Raw genomic sequence first — 18,154 nt, 5'->3', positions numbered from 1 at the left:
CATTTTCTTTAAAAGACCCTCCAAATAGCATCCCAAAATACTAACAAGGTGCTGAGAGAATATTCAGAGACCTCCTGGAGGTCTAGCACGGACGAGCGATAAAGCACTACGTCAATACGATATTGACGAAATCTGTCATCTATGGTCAGTTAGCGATATTTGCAAGCACGGTCAGAATAATTGATTCCGACAGTAGGTAACACTGGTCGACATTTATTTTTTTAAGTGCTGTCCCTTAAGCATAGCTAATTTTTTTATATGTATTTAGTATCCATAAACACGAAATGAAACAAAAAAAAATTTAATAGGTCAGTTTTTTTTATTATTTAACAAAGTTTTTTTACATAATTCTTCCATAGTATGACGGGTACTTACTTAACAAAATTTCAAAACTAATTCAAATTAATTTTTTTTGCTCCTGATTTGCGCTTGTGAGTATTTTGAGAGTCTCTCTGCAGGGTCCAGCAATAGTCTGCTATCATAGATGGACTCCACTTTCCTTGGTATCACTTTTCCATATCCGCAATGTCCTGGTAAAATCGTTCGCCGTGCTCGTCACTGACATCTCCCATATTTTCGGGGAAAAAATTCAAATGAGAGTGAAGGAAGTGTATTTTTAGTGACATGTTACATCCCATATTTTTATAGACTATGAGCATTTCAGACACAATGCTGATATAGTCTTCACTTCAATGATTTCCAATAAAGTTCTCGACAACATTCTTGAAGGCTGACCAAGCGGCTAGCTCGACTGGTCTCAACACTGTTATAAAATTCGGATCATTCAAGACCTCCCTTATTTGTGGTCCCACAAATATTCCTTCTTTAATTTTTGCGTCGCTGACCTTACGAAACTTTTGCTTTAAGTAAATCATGCAATTTCCATCCTTAGAGAAGCCTTTTGAAAAAAATTCATCAAACCCAATTTAACGTGTAAGGGTGTAAGTAAGATATCTTTAGATTTTACTAAGGGAGCATGTTGAACATTCTTCGTGCCAGGTTTAAGGTGCTTTCTAGTAGGCCAGTCCTTGGTCTTTCCTGTCTCTGCTGTCCCACTCGCACAGAAAACAACAATACTTTGTGTATCCCGCTTGTAGTCCTAGTAGGAGCTTCATTATTTTTAGATCACCACATATTTTCCATTCGTATTTTACAAATTTATTTTTTGTTAACAGCAGCTTCATGTTGTCATAGTTTTCTTTCATGTTTGTAGCATGACCAAATGGAATGGATGGTCAAAAATCAAAAAATCAATGATAACTCACGAATAAAAATGAATTAATACACATTTAAGTAAAACTTAAAACCCATAAAAACCTGACGTAATATAAAAAAACTAATCACATATCTGAAATCAGCGTGAAATTTCCTGTCAGATTTGGCTACTTTCGTTAAAGGGACAAAAAATGTGTTGACCAGTGTAATTAGACAAAAGCCGCCGTTTTAGCGCGGTCTCCAAGTTATGGGATAAATTGTCAATATGCACAATTTCTTACATAATGTTGTTCGATATTAAAAATAAATAAGACTTATTAATGAATGGGTGTGAACTAACTAAGCTCTTAAAATTGAAAGAAATCGTATATACACGATCCATAGTCTTAATTAATTAATTTTACTAATAAACTAATAGAAAAATACATGCGGACTGCTAATGTGTATTAAAGATAATAATACAATTCGAAATCGTCAATTTATTAGTATTTACGTATTATAATTATTACGACTTTAGCCAAGAATCAAACCAACGGAAATGCCACCTGTATCTGTATTTAGTAATTGAAATATCCGACAGATGTCTCCCCTAAGGGCAATAATTGTGATTATGTATCAATACATTCAAATGAATTAGTTTATAAATAGACTTCGCAATTTTTGTAAACTTATCAATTATATTTCATAGTATCATTAATTTAACGAGGCCATTATTATAACAATAATTACATAAGAGGAAGCTACAAGCCAAAAATGTGTATATTCTTGGTATATCTTATATTGTAAGTAATAGGCATTAAAATCGCTTGACCGACGGAGTCTAGAAACGTTCGATTCTATCACAAAACTGGTTTTTATTTATTTTGTAAATAATTTTACAAGAAAGCAAAAAAGTTAATCAAGTGAAACTGTCACAGATAATCAAAGCTATAATACTGGATTTTTTAAAAGTTGTTTCCTTTACGAGTTCATACATAGCTATTAAAAAAATTGTAGTAGTAGTACATTTACATTTTTATTGAGTAATTTATTTTTTTATTTGTATTCTACGCAAGCGAAACGATAGGAAAACCTTCAATTTATCTAAAGCATATTTTTGGTATTCTTAATGTACACCAATTCGTTATAAAGAGTAATCTAAATAGTGATTTAGCATTAAGCTTCGCCAAAATCTGATGTTTAGAAATGTAAACTCATAGAGAGATGCGCCAGAGTTACTAGCATATCCATTCGAATTCTGATTATCAACATCGATCTGGCTATGAACAGCGCACCGTGCTCGGAAAATTTTAGGTTAGAAAAATAAGATTTTTTTGCAGATTTAAAATCATTTCTCTCACAGTGATGTTTTATTGAGAAAATCTGAGTCATTTTTCATATTTTCTAACCGCGGCATCCAATGCTGAATATTATATTGATGTCAAACAGTGATATTATCTTGTCGGATTTCTGGGCAAGGGCATACTCACTTTATTTGTTTGGTGCGGCGGAGAACTTTTCCTTTGAGAAAAATAACAAATTTAAATTATTCAAATATTCGAATATTCCGGGATACGAAGGAATCCCGCATAAAGGATTTGGGAAACCACAGACCAGAAAATGAGTAGTCTCTCGTTCTTTATTTATTCTTGGCTCCGACTCCCTGTAGACCTATGAACTATTACAAGTACATATTACTCTAAATTGAAACTTACTCTCTGGTGTATCACCAACATTGTGAATTAAAACGTTTCTTTATTTATTTATTATTTTTTTGTTTTATGTGACACCACACAGGAGCCTCTCTGTCAGTACAGTGTCTGGCAGGAGGCTATGTCACTACACAGAAAAAAACCTACTGATATGAAATACTGTTAATTGTTTTTAAATCTGGTTCGTGATAATCTGGCGTGTAAATAGCACAGACCATCAGGGAATATTTTAAATCCCTATGAAAAAAAGGATTGATCAATGAATTCACTCTGCAGGAGAACACAACTTATAACCCAGCCACCAAAATACATATGAACAGAAAGACTCACCAGAAAATAGCACTTGCAATTGAGTTTTGCTCCTTGATTTTCAATCAGCACAAAATATATTTGAGTTCGCACTAGGAGATTATAATGTGTCACCAGCTCTCAAGAGAGTAGAATTATTAATGATGAATCAGCATATTGTAAATAATAAGCACTGCACATTATTGTGACAAAAAAATATTTCAATCATTTTTGTCTTAAATAGACCTCTTTTGACAAATGATACAAACTGGATAAATCCATCTGATCAATTCAAAGGTGTCGGTAATCGGTTATCATTCACCTGCATAGCAAAATCCATCCAAAAATGACAAGAGGTGTCTCTTTTGTCTATTATACATATTAAAAATTAATTAATTCATATATGTATTTTAAAAATTAATTCACACTAATTTTAAATTAAATTTTAAATTTTAAATTGACTGCTTCTCCACTGGTCAAATTATCAATTTTCCTGTTAAAAATGTGACTGCAGGCATCTGAGAACGGCGGAACTCGTGTTCATGCAAATATTGATATTGATATTGACATACTGATATTACGTTATGATATCTATTTGAAAAAAAACACATGTTTTATTTTATCAGAAAGTTGGCATGCTATCACTTTTTTAATAGAATAATTTTTCTCCAAGTACCCAGTTGGGCAGCGTTGTGATGTGGGTTTAGGTAGGGGCAATAGGAAATTATTTATTAATGCGGGTCTTGAAGAGACCCAGATTATATGAAGGAGAAAAATCAGATGCCGGTAGCCAGTTGAAATGGCTTTAGCCGTGTTTGGGGACCAGATTGAATGGGCAGGTACTTCCCCGTCTTCCTCTTCCCCATCTCTTTCCTCTCCTCAATCGCCTCACAACATAACCCACTGGATCCAGTTGAGAGCAGTTCGGCAACTGAGATTCATGGTCTGCAAGTGAAATGATTTTTACGAAGATAATAATAAGGTTAATAATTCTCTTTAAAACTCTTCAAGAAAACCAATAGATATTTCTATTTTTGATTCTGATAAAATTCGTGGTGGAATCCAATTATTTTCATATGTACATAATTACGGCTACGTTATAAGCATTCAAAAAAAGAAGATTGTCGGAGATGAAACGGAATAGAGATTATTAAAATACGAATGATAAACGTAGCTATAAAAGGAAAACGAAAACATTTAATAAGACTAAAAAAAAAATAGAGCAAAAATTTCTCGACATCTGAATTAAAAACGGAAAAAAATAATCCTGTTAAAGAAGTGAAAGAATGTCAATTTCCTGATAAAATATTAGTCATTCAGAATACACAGGATATTTTCCTAGAAAATATCATGAATGTTGTTGAATCTGTTCAACATCGGTTCTTAAGAGGGATTGCTGGGAGGCTAGGATTAGAAAAAGGCAAATACTCATATGATGAAATTGAACTAACTTTTAACCTCTCTCCTTTGGAAGTCCGTCGGGAAAGAAATGACCTCATTTGCTTCTTCAAAATCATTATTGATTCACCTACTCTACTGAAACTCATTCCCTTCAATATCCCCTCGCACAGACTCTCACAGACTAATGAACTGCTCTTCCTCAACCATCATTCGACAAATTATGGATATTATTCACCATTGTCCAGAATGTGTAGACTGGTCAACTCAAGTCAAAACCTTAACTTTTTTGGGATAAGTCTAAATGATTTTTGCCAGTCGCTAAACAAGTGACGGAATATTATAAGTGTCCTGTGGTCCTGACCCACGGCGTATTCTTGACTTGATTCGACTTGTCACTTTATTTTCTTATATTATATCTACCATATGTCTTTGTTTTCATGTACCTTTGTCTACTCCTGTATTTTTCATTTTACTGTATTCGTGTTATAATTTGGACGATGTCCGTTAATAAATAAATGACAGATCCAAATATCAATATCAATTTTTGTATGAACCGTGTTCCATAAAACATTAGCTTTTAACTGATGCTTTGTTAGGAATTCTGTCAATTCATTCGTTAACTTCACTGGTTAAATTATTAGCTAAGCAAAATTTATACAAAGAACAGCATAATATTCCATACTTCTATCAGAGTCTCAAAATTCTTTCAGTGATAGTAATTCTGTGGTACAAAATTATATTTCAGCTCATAAATAACTCCTTTTTTATAAACAGGCTAGAACACAATCATAATACTCGTTTTAACTTTAATGAATGACTTATTGTGCCTAAGCTTACAAATAAATATGGACAAAGAATGTTAAACTATATGATTCCCAGTTGTTATTGATAAGTTACCTGCTGAAATTAAATACTGTGCCCAAAACAAACAATTGGTGAACTTAAAAAAGACTTGGCTTACTGAAAGAATTAATTTGTATTAGCTTACAATGATGTCTTATTCTAAAAGCCTTTAAAAATTGTGACTTATGTTTTTCATAATTTTCTTTTGATATATTTCTGTAAATTTTTTAATATTTTGTGTTATACATATAATTGTAAAAATTTAACTGTAAACTCACAATAATAAGATATATAATGTAAAGAACCCTTTAGACAAACTGCTAAAAAGCAGTTTATCTGAACTTTTTTGCCTTATATTTGTAAAGTGTGTAAAATATCGTAAAAAATTATAGAAGGCCTCCAGTTTTAACTGGAAAACGAATAATACGCCAGTATTTCAGTATCAGTAAGTTTTCTTTGGTTTCTTAAATAATACGTTAAACAACAGAACGATTATGTTTTTAAATACATCTATTTGATTTAAATAAAAATAAATAACTTTGTTAAAACTACTCTTTATTAAAATGGGTTTACATGTTTCAAAAACAATGGTTTCTTCGTCAGTATAAACTCGCAATGAAAATTAACAAATTTAATAATAGACAAACACATTTTAGAAACATTATATACAGGGTTTTCCAATAAGAGGTGTTATTTTGATATTCAATCGTAAAAGATCAATGGTTTCGTTGCTTGTGTGGCACGTAGCGCCGTTTTGTTGAAAGTAAACGTTGTCCAGATCAATACCATCCAATTCCGGCCATAAAAAAGCATTAATCATCTCTCGATAGCGCAATCTATTCACCGTAACTGTTGCTCCAACCTCATTTACAAAAAAGTAAGGTCCAATGACTCCGCCGGACAATAAACCGCACCAAACAGTAACACGTTGAATATAAAGAGGCTTTTCAATAATAATTCTTGGGTTTTCCGAGCCCCAGATGCGACAATTTTGCTTGTTGACGAAGCCACCGAGGTGGAAATGGGCCTCATCACTCAAGACGATTTGCATTTTATTCACTCAAGTGAATTTTAATAATTTCAATGCGTTGTTAAAGCGTGTATCATTCCATTTTTATTAATGGCGTAGTTTTTACTTGTCAAATTTAAAAAAAAAAACAGCTTTAAAAGTAACATCTACCGAAATAGCGGGCTATTCAAAATAACACCTCTTATTGGAAAACCCTGTATTATAAAGGGTTAATAAATACGTTTGGTTTAATTTCTAATTTCTTAAATTTCAATCACGCACGCACACGCAGACATATATGCATTTACCTCCAAATCGTATGACATTACTGCAGTTAATATGCGAAATAAATGTCGGTCCTATCCGATCGGTATTTGGCGAGGTTGGGTTGGGTTAGCTAGTATTTTTGACTCAAGTTTTTGGATAGGAATGTTTTAACCTCAGTTAAAGCAAAAAAAGTTAAAATTTAAGAGAAATTTTTAAAATGAATAACTAATTAGAAAAAATAACTAATTTAATAGAGTAACGTTTTCAACTCTGCATTTGAATAGAGATTATCTTATCTTAGAAATAGATATATTTTTAAGAAATCAATACATATAATGCTTAAGGAAATTATGTTATATATTCAGAATACGGGGTCTTAAGAAACGGACGATATTTACTCAGACCTCTACCATTTTTTGATTGAAGATCGGAGTATTTTCGCTTTGCAATAAAAACCAAATAAATGGAATATTTTTGAACGTATCCGAAAACTAAAAACGAATTTTGAAAAGTGATAAAATAAGCTATTAATTTTTATTATTATAAATAAAAATTACATTGTAAAAATAAAAAAAATTATAATTTTTAATGCGACCATGAAAAAAAAGGCTCACATCACTTTTTTGTCGTTTCATATAAAAATAATCGGAAACTTTTGTATCATCAAGGTGCAAATTTTGATTATTTTATGCTTAACTTCTATATTTAAATATAAAGCGTCGTGGTTTTTCTTTCTAACACCATTAAGATCACATTTGTAACCACAACAATAACGAAGACATAACGATTTCTATGATACCATTTGATTTGTTCCCAAAAGCGAACGAACATTTATTATGTTATATAAAACCCTTGTCAGATGCCAACTTGAGTATAACTCTACGTTATGGTCTCCATTTTTCAATATTCATTCAGATAACATTGAAAAGATTCAACGGAAGTTTCTAAGGTTTATAAATTATAAATTGCATATTCCTTTACAAAACATAAATTACAATCACCTCTTCGATAAAATGTCTCTATTGACACTTTCAGAAAGAAGAATAAGCACAGATTTAATACTGTTATAAAGAATACTACATTTTAGAATTGACTCTCCGGAATTACTTCAATGTATCAATATCCATGTTCCCAAAAAATTATGCCGAAATTTCTTAACTTTTTACTTCAATAACACCAGGACACTAGCTTACCAAAATTCTCCGATTCCGAGACTTCACAATCTCGGAAACAAATATTCTGATCTGGGTGATATATTTCATTTGAAAACTAATCAGTATAAATGTTGTATATTCTATCACTTTTATTCTTCTAGACACAAATAGACCTATGTACCCATATAACTTCTCCGCTTCTACTATTTTGTTTTGTTGAATCTTTTAAATTCAATTATATGCGTGAGGATTCATTTTTGCCATTATATTTACATTCTTCCTTATTGTATTAATTTTTAAGTGTTTACTCTGATACAAAATGCTTGTATTTCTCTTTTTAAAGAAAAGCCCATTAAGGCGTGTAATAAATAAATTAGCTTAAAGGGTTAAGTGGATTAGGCATGTACAGGGGATTGAATTGATGAAGGAGCATCATGGGAATATTGTAATAGATCCCCAGTACTTGTTTAGTGATCTCCTTGTTTGCTGTTTCAGATACCGTACTGGACCCAGTCGCCGGCCGGTGTTTGGTCGCGTTGTGCACAAGGCTCCACTGTCTGCCGCTGCTGGGTTCGCATCCCACGGAGGTCGAGGCTATGACCAGGTAACTTTTTCTTTTCATTATTTTTAATGATAAACTAATGTTTATAAAACAAGGTTCTTAGGCACAACACAAAGGATAACACATTTTTAAAAGCAAATTCGCCTGAAACACCCATAAAATTGAAAAAATCTAATCGAGAAAAATAAATGCCGCCGACAGAAATTGAACCCACAGACTTCTGACTGCAGGTCAGCTGCTCCAAGCTTTAAGCTTCCTATTTTTCTGGCACCCTTTTCTGTCAAGAGTTTGCTATCATTATGCCAATCCATAATAACTAACATAATCAATATAACTTGTTTTAGGTGGCGAGACTGTACAGCTCTCTGCAAGGAGAAGGATCCCCACGAAGAACAAGTGTTCTGCGTCTACCAGGAGGTGGAGTACCTGCTCAATCCGGAAGGTAGGACTTATTATACATTTTAATGGAACATTATAATTGTTGTAATTCCGGGGTCAACAAAGTATTAATTAATTTTCACTGCTTTTGATTTTTTAATGTTCCTCTTCTATAGAAGCTGGCGCTTGTGTCTAGAAGAGTGGTGAGCATCAAGATTAAGAATATTTTGTGTTTGTAATTATGAATATTAAAATTATTACATTGAATTTCTCTAATTGCTTTTAGTAGGTGTTTATCGTTTTCTATTGTTCTGAAATTTTCAGGTAGGCTGTTGAAGTATTTTTTTCCCTAATGTAAAGCGGCCGCTACACTACTCGCTTCGACGCTTCGACGAAGTCCTCGACAAAGTTAGCCGAAGTTCGAAGTGCGTGCCCACACACTCGTGCAACTTCGCGAGTAACTCAGTCCAACCAGTCAGTGATTGGTTTATTTATGCCGTGACGCTTCGAGTCCTTTGACTCGGGCGCATTTACCGACAACAATCGGAAGTCGGGCGAAGCGAAGCGAAGTTGCCCGAAGCGAAGCGAGGTTCGTGCCCACACTATCGTATTCGGTCAACTTCGATCAACTTCGCGAGTAGTGTAGCTGGGCTATAATGATGTTGAGCAAAAGTTTTGTTACATTTTTGTGTTGGAAATAGGTATATGTTTTTGAATAAAACACAACTCGTTTGGAATAGATCAAAAATCTATCGAAAAATGCTTTAGTTGCAATTAAAGATACACTGTTAATTAAGTGTCTATATGCCTATAGCATATTAAATAACAGAACAAACCGTGTTTTTAATAATTTTCGGACCTTACTTTGCGATTTTTTTTCTATCGAGTGAATTTCATACAATTAACTGTTCGATATAACAAATGTATAGATATTTTTGTTATTTGTTTTTGGGGTGTTATGCCGTGTTGCGCTAACTCCTTCTTTAGCCAACGTTTCGGACAGCATTGCAGTGTCCATCATCAGGGCAGATGTGTGACACATCGCAACACGGCATTACACCCCAAAAACAAATAACAAAAATACTTTTGGCCGTGAAAATCTTAAATCATATTTAATGTATAATTTTTATCTTAAAAAATAACACATATTTTTTTTAACTAAAAACTTAAAGAGTTAACGAGGAACTTGTTATAAATCGATAGAAATTGGGTAGGCGGAGGCTTCTTGTGTACACAAAAGAAACCAAAAAAATTATAATTTTTGCGATGGATTTTTTAAAAGTTTTCATTAATGGGTAAGGTTTCGTTTGATACAACAGGTGCCTCTGTACTTGGAATAATTTACCATCACCGTAGGTTTTCTATGGCTTAAATAAACATTAACTTATCCACTCGCAAGAGTTATAACTAATAACAAACATTTTCTTGGCAAATTGTTCTACGTTTTCTTAGAAACTTTTTTCTTTGTCCAAAGAATGTTCAGTACCTCCACATTTTTCGACAGAAACCTTCAGATCGCTAATCTATTTATGTTTTATGTTCGCAATAACTTAGAAGCTGAATTTTTGCAATTATTATTTAGAAGTTGTATTTGATTAAATTGAAACTTGTTTCTTTTTTCATTAAATATGGACACCAAGTCTTGGATCGATTAAACAAACGATTTTTAAATCCTCCTTATAAGTATTATTATTTCATTGAACGTAGTTGATTATAATTGTGCTATCTCTAATCTAATCTAATCTAAATAGTATTAAACAAAGTATATATTCGCGTCTGTCGGTTTTTGAGCTTTTTTCTTCTAAACGTTTTGTTATCAAGTCGTAAAATAAATATTTTCGGGCGCTTACATTGATAACGCTGCCTAAACTTTATGAGATACGTCATAATAATGTACGATGGAATTGTAATTCTTAAAAAGGTCTACGGAAAAGTCAACGATGGTACGTGGACGGTACCCATCAACACCGGATATACTTCAGCTAGTTTTGTTATAAAAAGATATTTCAGATTCACTGGAAGCATTCCTTTGGAAATCCAAAAATTATTATTATTATTATCGACCAAATTCTAGTAGAAGTTTTACGAATTCTGAAATTCCAATCGAAGAACAAAGCTACAAATCGTTTACAGAAACGAAAATGTTGCTCTGTCTATCTGATCTAATCAACAGATGCACGATGTGCTCCAATTTGAATCATCACTGAAAGCATTCCTTTTGGACAGGTGTCACTACGCCTTGAACAGATAGTGTCCACAAACCGATAGCCGCTGTTAGCCTCCGCCTACCCAATTTCTATCGATTTATAACAAGTTCCTCGTTAACTCTTTAAGTTTTTTGGTTAAACAAAATATGTGTTATTTTTTAAGATTGTTTGGGGATCAGGTGGTAAGGCACGGAATAAAAGGCGGTGTCGTGAAGGTCACAGTGTTTATTGAGTCAGTTGCCGTGACGAGGAGATGATGTAGGACAGATGTAGAATACTCAGGTTGCTGCGATGGTGTGGTGGTCAAGCGCGGGTCAGTGAGTCGACGCTGGGCGCTGGTGACCGGGACTCGATGATGGTCAGACATGTGCTGACGGAAGGCCGAAGGTGCGGCAGACCTTGTAGGCGATTGAACGGGAGCGGCGTAGACCAGTGAGGATGCTGCGTGTCCTCGTGGTGGTCATGATGGCGTGGAAGAAGCGCTGGTCAGAGACACTGGAACCAGGGCGCTTGTAATCCGAGTAGCGCTTGCCAGGAACGGCGATCTGGACAAGGCGCTATGATGATGTCCCGATGGAGTCCATGGTGGTACGGGCGAAGCCGGGTACGTTGTCCTTCGCGCTAGTAAGAAGAGCGCGGGTGATCACTCGTTGATTTAACTGACGGCTGTTAGATGACTGACTGACTGACAAGGCCAACGGCAGCAGTAGGTAGATGGGTGGTAACTAAATCCTAGGCACTCGCACAGACTGTATGTTTCAGGAACCTTCGACAGCGCGGCAATTATGCATAGGCTGTAGACTCGAACCTTCTGGCGAGTTCTCGTAATGTGAAAGACGGACTTGCGATGTTATTGTCGTCGATAGACAAGTAGGTGCTTGAAGTACGTAGGTTGCTCTGTTTACGATGCGATTTGGACTGCAGGTACATAATTCGGGAGTAGGTACTAAGTAGGTCGAGCGGTTTATTATTAATTAGTTAATCTAGATTTTTCTCGACGCTACAATAATATCTATACATTTGTTATACCGAATAATTAATTGTATGAAATTCCCTCGATAGAAAAAAATCGTAAAGTAAGGTCCGAAAAGTCAACGATGATACGTGGACGGTACCCATCAACACCGGGTATAATTCAGCTAGTTTTGTTATAAACTACGAAGTTGATTGACCTTTTATTTTGAATTGTAATATTGTGTTGTAAACAGTGATGTGATATCTTGTAATATTCACGTATAAACTGCGCCTGCTATCACCACAGGATTACCTAGCCAAACTAGAACAGTATATCACCAATCAGTTTCACCAATGCCATATCATTTTTGGTGGGTGGTCACAAGGACGAGCTTTTCAAAGGCAGAATTCCAATTTTAAGAATTTCATAGCTGACAGGAAAAACTTTCTCAATAACTTCGACGGTAGTCGATATAAAAGTTTTTAATTATTTTTGAAACTGTAGGAGTATGAAAAAGTAAGGGCTTGAATAAAAGCAAGTGTTTTAATTACTTCGCTTGCAATAAGTATGGCTGAATTATTTTTGCTGAAAAACTTAAAAATTTGTTAATGAACAGAATCAAAAAATGATGTGTAATCGAATAATATTACGAGTTCGAGGGTTGACGCGAGTAAGGCTGAATTATTCTTGCCGAAAAACTTAAAAATTTGTTAATGAACAGAATACTATGCTGGTTTATAGTTAATGACACGTCGGACAAACTTTTCTAATGAATAGAGCGCTAAAGTATGATATTTCTATCATGCTATGTCTGTCTGACGCGTCACCAACTCCTTTCGGATCATGAAACTTACCTCTCGGGCGGTGGGCACCGCTATCATGCTATTGTGTCTCAGGTTGATGTGATGATTAAATAAAACAGTTTAATTGTTTAAATTGCACACTGATTATATATTTAAATGTCTGATCATACCAATATTTTAATTAAGACACTCACCCGAGATCGACCGTGTTATGAGCTACTCTGACTATCTAAACTAGGCTAGGTATTCTTGAAGATGGGAAATCCATGACGGTGAGGAATGCATCCATGCGATCCGATGCAAGTCGGCTGCCTCTCATCCCTCCTTCGGAATATTCTGCTGCTGCGCGCTGGCCCTCTCGTGTGTTAGGCACCAATCGACATCCGCCCAAAGATTTGCTCGGCGAGATTAACTAAGGCTCGGCCCAGAATATTAATAACATGCCTGTACAATGCCCAGGATGATGGATTTATATCCGCGAGCACGGTCAACCCAGAGATGGTTCCGATTAATTGTCGATCTCGATCTACCGACATGCTGATCAAAATGTCGCCGTTATGGCTTTAAAATGTGAAACACGCACTTTCTCGATAACTCCAATATCATGTTGGATATTTAAAATAACAAACCCATCAGGGTAAAAATCTATCGATTCACGATTGACTGTAATTACATTCCGTAATCCGGTTTTTAAATTAATAAAGTCTGCGACAGTCGTTATCGAACCGGGGTCCCGCCGGATCTATATCAAGAGTGCCGGAAACGGCCCCCCTTTCTACAAACCGCTCATCTCTGTGTTGCCTGTTAAGAATCATAATTAATTTATTACCCTATCGAAATTAGCCTACCTGAGCCTACTTGAGTTTATGAAATAATATTTCATAACAAGAATCAACAAATGATGTGTAATCGAAGAATGTGGCGAATTCTTTGGGTTGCCGCGTTTGTTGTCACAATCACACACCCATAAATAAACGAAATTTAATTGAGGAATCTGGCCAATTTGAAGGTTGTCGCGTTTGTTGTAATAATCACGCACCCATAAACAAATGATACGTAATCGATAAATATGGCGAATTCGAAGGTTGCCGCGTTTGTTGTAATAATCAGGCACCCATAAATAAATTATATGCAATCGAGGAATTTGGCGAATTCTAAGGTTGCCGCGTTGGTATAAGAATCAGGTAAGATTATCAAAACTAGAACTGGCCTGTATTCCTCCACTGCTCATCTCACTAGGAAATCCGTGTGTCGAGATGAACAGCTTTACAATTATATTTAATCAAATAAGTACAGAACATAATACATGCATAGATTATGACAGAATCCAAACATGGTAATCCAAAATCACCACTCTCAACTAGTATGGAATTTTGGACCATTTTCTTGAATAGATTTAACGAACCTTTAGTTTTTATATTAAGTATATTATAAAGCAACGGAGCTTGATAAGAAAAAACTCATTTGTCCAAGGGATATTCTGGTATTTGCCGGAGTGAAATTTATATTCAAGTTCTGTTTGTTTATCATTATATGCCAGTTGCTTCTCTGAAAATATATTGAATATATACATATATTGAATTAAACTTCCAGAGAACTTTAAAATATTTACTTCTAAATTTGATGAATTGTTTAAATTCTATGAAATACCCCACTGTACATGAACATCGTGACGTAAATTATATCAGATTTTTGATTTGTTTCTTGGCCACAATCAAAATAAAACCGATCATCTTCTACTAAAAAAACTCGAAACTTTTCATATTCCTTTCCAAAAAGCCAACTTAACCTTCTCCCAACCTCTTGTACGAATGTGTCGATAATATACAATCCATTGCCTTCGTAAGCTCCGCGAACTTTTGTTTACATATTTATTTATTTGTTTGATTTTACGTCCATCGGGGCTTTTACAGAATGTTTGTACAAAATTTGAAAAATTTCCCCAGAATATTTTTGTCCTTTTTTCCCGCGGCATGTGTCATCCCTCCAGGATTTGTCGTATCGATCCCACTCTTGTGTATACCATTGAAGGGTTACAAACGTCTTGTGTTCCTTACAGCATATGTTACCCCTCCAGGGTTTATCAGACCTACCCTCCTCTGTGTATTCCGTTGAAGGGTTAATCACGTCTTGGGTCCCTTAGGCCCGCTGCAAGTGTCATCCGTCCAGGGTCTGTCAGACCTACCCTACTATGTATTCAATTGAAGGCTTACCCCACTAATTGTATCTCATTGAAGGCTTACCCTACTAATTGTATCTTATTGAAGGGATAAACACGTCATCGATCCCTTAGGCATGCGGAATTCTCCGTTTGTGTCATTCCTCCAGGGTCTCTCGGACCTACCGTAATCGTATTTGAGCCAAGACGTATTCAACTGAAGGGTTGAATACGTCTTGGCTCAAGGTCTGTAAGACCTATCCTACGCCTATATATACCATTAAAGGATTAAAACCGTATTGTGTCCTTTGTGTCCACGGCATGTGTAATCCATCTAGGATCAGTCGGATCTACCGTACTCGTATGTACACCATCGAACGGTTAAAAACGTCTTGGGTCCCTTAGGCGTCCCATCCCTCCAGGGTCTGTGCGACCCGTTTGTGCCATTATTACAAGGTACGTTTTTATGACATAAATAAAAAAAAGATACCACGTTTTTTTACCATCTAACGCGCGAATAAAATGGTCGCGTTCATTTTGACCGTCGGAGATTTTTCACAACGATACGTTACAAGTTTACGAGCGCACTTTTAATAAAACCGGAAAAAGACGTAATAAAACCGGAGCAGGAATAGTTCGGGCATAATAAATACGTACCCCGTAGTGGACATAAAAAACTATTTTAGTATTTATTTTACGTTTCACGCCAGACCATAAATAATGGACACATCGTTTAGTGAAAGAAATCGCAAAGTTTTGTGATGTAGCGCCCGAAATTGCCCGGGTTTTAAATAATACCATTCAGAAGAGCCAGTCTCTTTCTTGGGGTGGTACAGCGATAAACTATGAAACTTGAAGTTTATACCTAATAACAATTGTGCGAAATTTCATCAATATCGGATTAAAATTGTAGATTTGTATAAAATTCAAAGCCACAAGAAACAAGAGTTTTTTTCTTAAGTTTTTTATTTATTTTTATACAAAGTCTCCTTGTAACTCTACTCACTTCTCCAAGCCATGCTCCCATCTCTCTAACCCGTCCAAATAGTACTCGGCGTTTTTCTCTGCAAAATAATTGTTCACAAAGGTGATTGCCTCCTCATTTGACGAAAATCTCTGTCCTCCAAGCGCAGTTTTTAGTTTAGGGAACAAAAAGAAGTCGCTTGTGGCTAGATCTGGTGAGTAAGGCGGATGGTCAAGCAGTTCAAACCGTAATTCGTGGATTTTTGCCATGGCAACCGCTGAGGTGTGAGACGGCGCGTTGTCTTGGTGAAACAGGCCTGCAAATGTGGCCGTTTTTCCGCAATTTCTGCCTTCAGTTTGTCAAGTAATGATGCATAGTATGCTCCTGTAATATTTTTTCCTTTTTGAAGATAATCAATTAAGATAACTCTATGACTATCCCAAAAAACAGTCGCCATGACTTTCCCAGCCGAGGAAATAGTTTTTGCTTTTTTGGAGCCCTTTGCACTGTTTTGACTGTATTTTTGTTTCGGGCGTATAATGGTTTATCCAAGTTTCATCTACAGTAATTAATAGAGCGCTGGAAATGTTCATTCGAACACGTTTTTGGTCTAACGTAAGCAAACGCAGCACCCAACGCGCGGACAGCTTTCTCATGTCTAAATCTTGATTTAATATGTGACAGACACGTTCTTTGGACATTTTCATAACCTCTGCTATCTCTTTTACCTTAATTCGTCGGTCGTCTAACACTAATTGGTGAAGTTTAGCAATGTTATCGTCAGTAGTTGCAGTTTTTGGACGTCCCGAAAGTTCATCGTCTCAAATTTCACTGTGTTAAATGTTAAATGATGGTGAGTCCCCATACGTAAATAATGTTATAATCTATATATATATCTAAAAGCTTTAATAACCGTAAAATAAATAAATAAATAAAATTTCATCAAGATATCAAATTTTTTCCTTCTGTATTCGGGGTGGTAAAATAGGGTAGGGGTATTTTGTTGTAGTATAGGGTTTTCCAATAAGAGGTGTTATTTTGAATAGCCCGCTATTTCGGTAGATATTACTTTTGAAGCTGTCATTTTTTGACATTTGACAAGTAGAAACTACGCCATTAATAAAATTGGAACGATACACGCTTCAACAACGCATTGAAATTATTAAAATTCACTTGAGTGAATCAAATGCAAATCATCTTGAGTGATGAGGCCCATTTCCACCTCGGTGGCTTCGTCAACAAGCAAAATTGTCGCATCTGGGGCTCGGAAACCCCAAGAGTTATTGTTGAAAAGCCTCTCTATCCTCAACGTAAGACTGTTTGGCGCGGTTTATGGTCCAGCGGAGTCATTGGACCTTACTTTTTCGAAAATGAGGCTGGAGCAACAGTTACGGTGAATGGATTGCGCTATCGAGAGATGATAAATCTTTTTTTTTTCCGAAATTGGATGGTATTAATCTGGGCAACGTTTAATTTCAACAAAACGGCGCTACGTGCCACACAAGCAACGAAACTATTGATCTTTTACGGGAAAAATATCAAAATAACACCTCTTATTGGAAAACCCTGTATAATAAATACAACGAGGTTTATCTTATTTCAAAGGTCAAGTGTGCAAAATTTCATCAATTGAACTGTAGATTTGTATAAATAAAAAAGCGACCCCCCAAACACTGTCATTTACGTAAAGAGATTCCATTCTGTTATTCTCTCATACCGCACACGAGTCCCAACTGCTTCTAACCGTCTGGAGCCATTGGTACCATGGCATCCCTAATTGGGGTGTGTTGTGAGGCTGACAGTAGTGAGGAGGGGGAGGAGAAGGGCAAGGCATCCATTATAAACAAGTTCTACTGTGTAATTATTTACGTGTGACACTTGTTTCGTCATTTGAAGGCATTATAATAATAGTTTAGTATGATAATGCCTTCAGAAGGCAAAACACATGCCGCGCGTAACAATAAATGCACAGCCAAACTTGATATAATTAACGTTTCGGCATATTAAATGTATAGATATTATCTTCATAAATAATTATTTTTTAATAAAAACTTAAAGAGTTAAGAGAAAAATTTTGAGGTTTTGCATTAAGGGGGTATTTGTCAGAAAATAGTTTTGGAAAAATTTCTGGTTTTGAATTTAAAAAGCTTTCAAAATAAACCTTTTTCCACAATTTCCTGAGCGTTTCCAAACTTCCACTTGTTCACAGAATGTCAACTCAAAGGCTGGTCTATTTTAAGCTCGTATAATCACAGAAGT

At 35.3% G+C, this 18,154-nt stretch overlaps 1 protein-coding gene across 1 annotated transcript in view; it reads left to right on the top strand.

Annotated features, from left to right (window-relative positions):
* LOC149409854 (uncharacterized) overlaps positions 1-18,154 on the top strand; it is a 357,579-nt gene that overhangs the window by 172,550 nt on the left and 166,875 nt on the right. The window contains exons 4-5 of the mRNA XM_089649364.1: positions 8,364-8,472; positions 8,775-8,872. Of these exons, the coding sequence (XP_089505490.1) occupies positions 8,364-8,472; positions 8,775-8,872 (207 nt within the window). The remainder of the gene's footprint in view (positions 1-8,363; positions 8,473-8,774; positions 8,873-18,154) is intronic.

Source organism: Hesperophylax consimilis, chromosome 29, assembly GCF_061612785.1.
Source record: "Hesperophylax consimilis isolate HC1 chromosome 29, BYU_Hcon_1.0, whole genome shotgun sequence".
NCBI lineage: Eukaryota > Metazoa > Arthropoda > Insecta > Trichoptera > Limnephilidae > Hesperophylax > Hesperophylax consimilis.
Note: the sequence above shows the minus strand (reverse complement) of the source record. Positions and strands in the feature narration are given on the sequence as shown.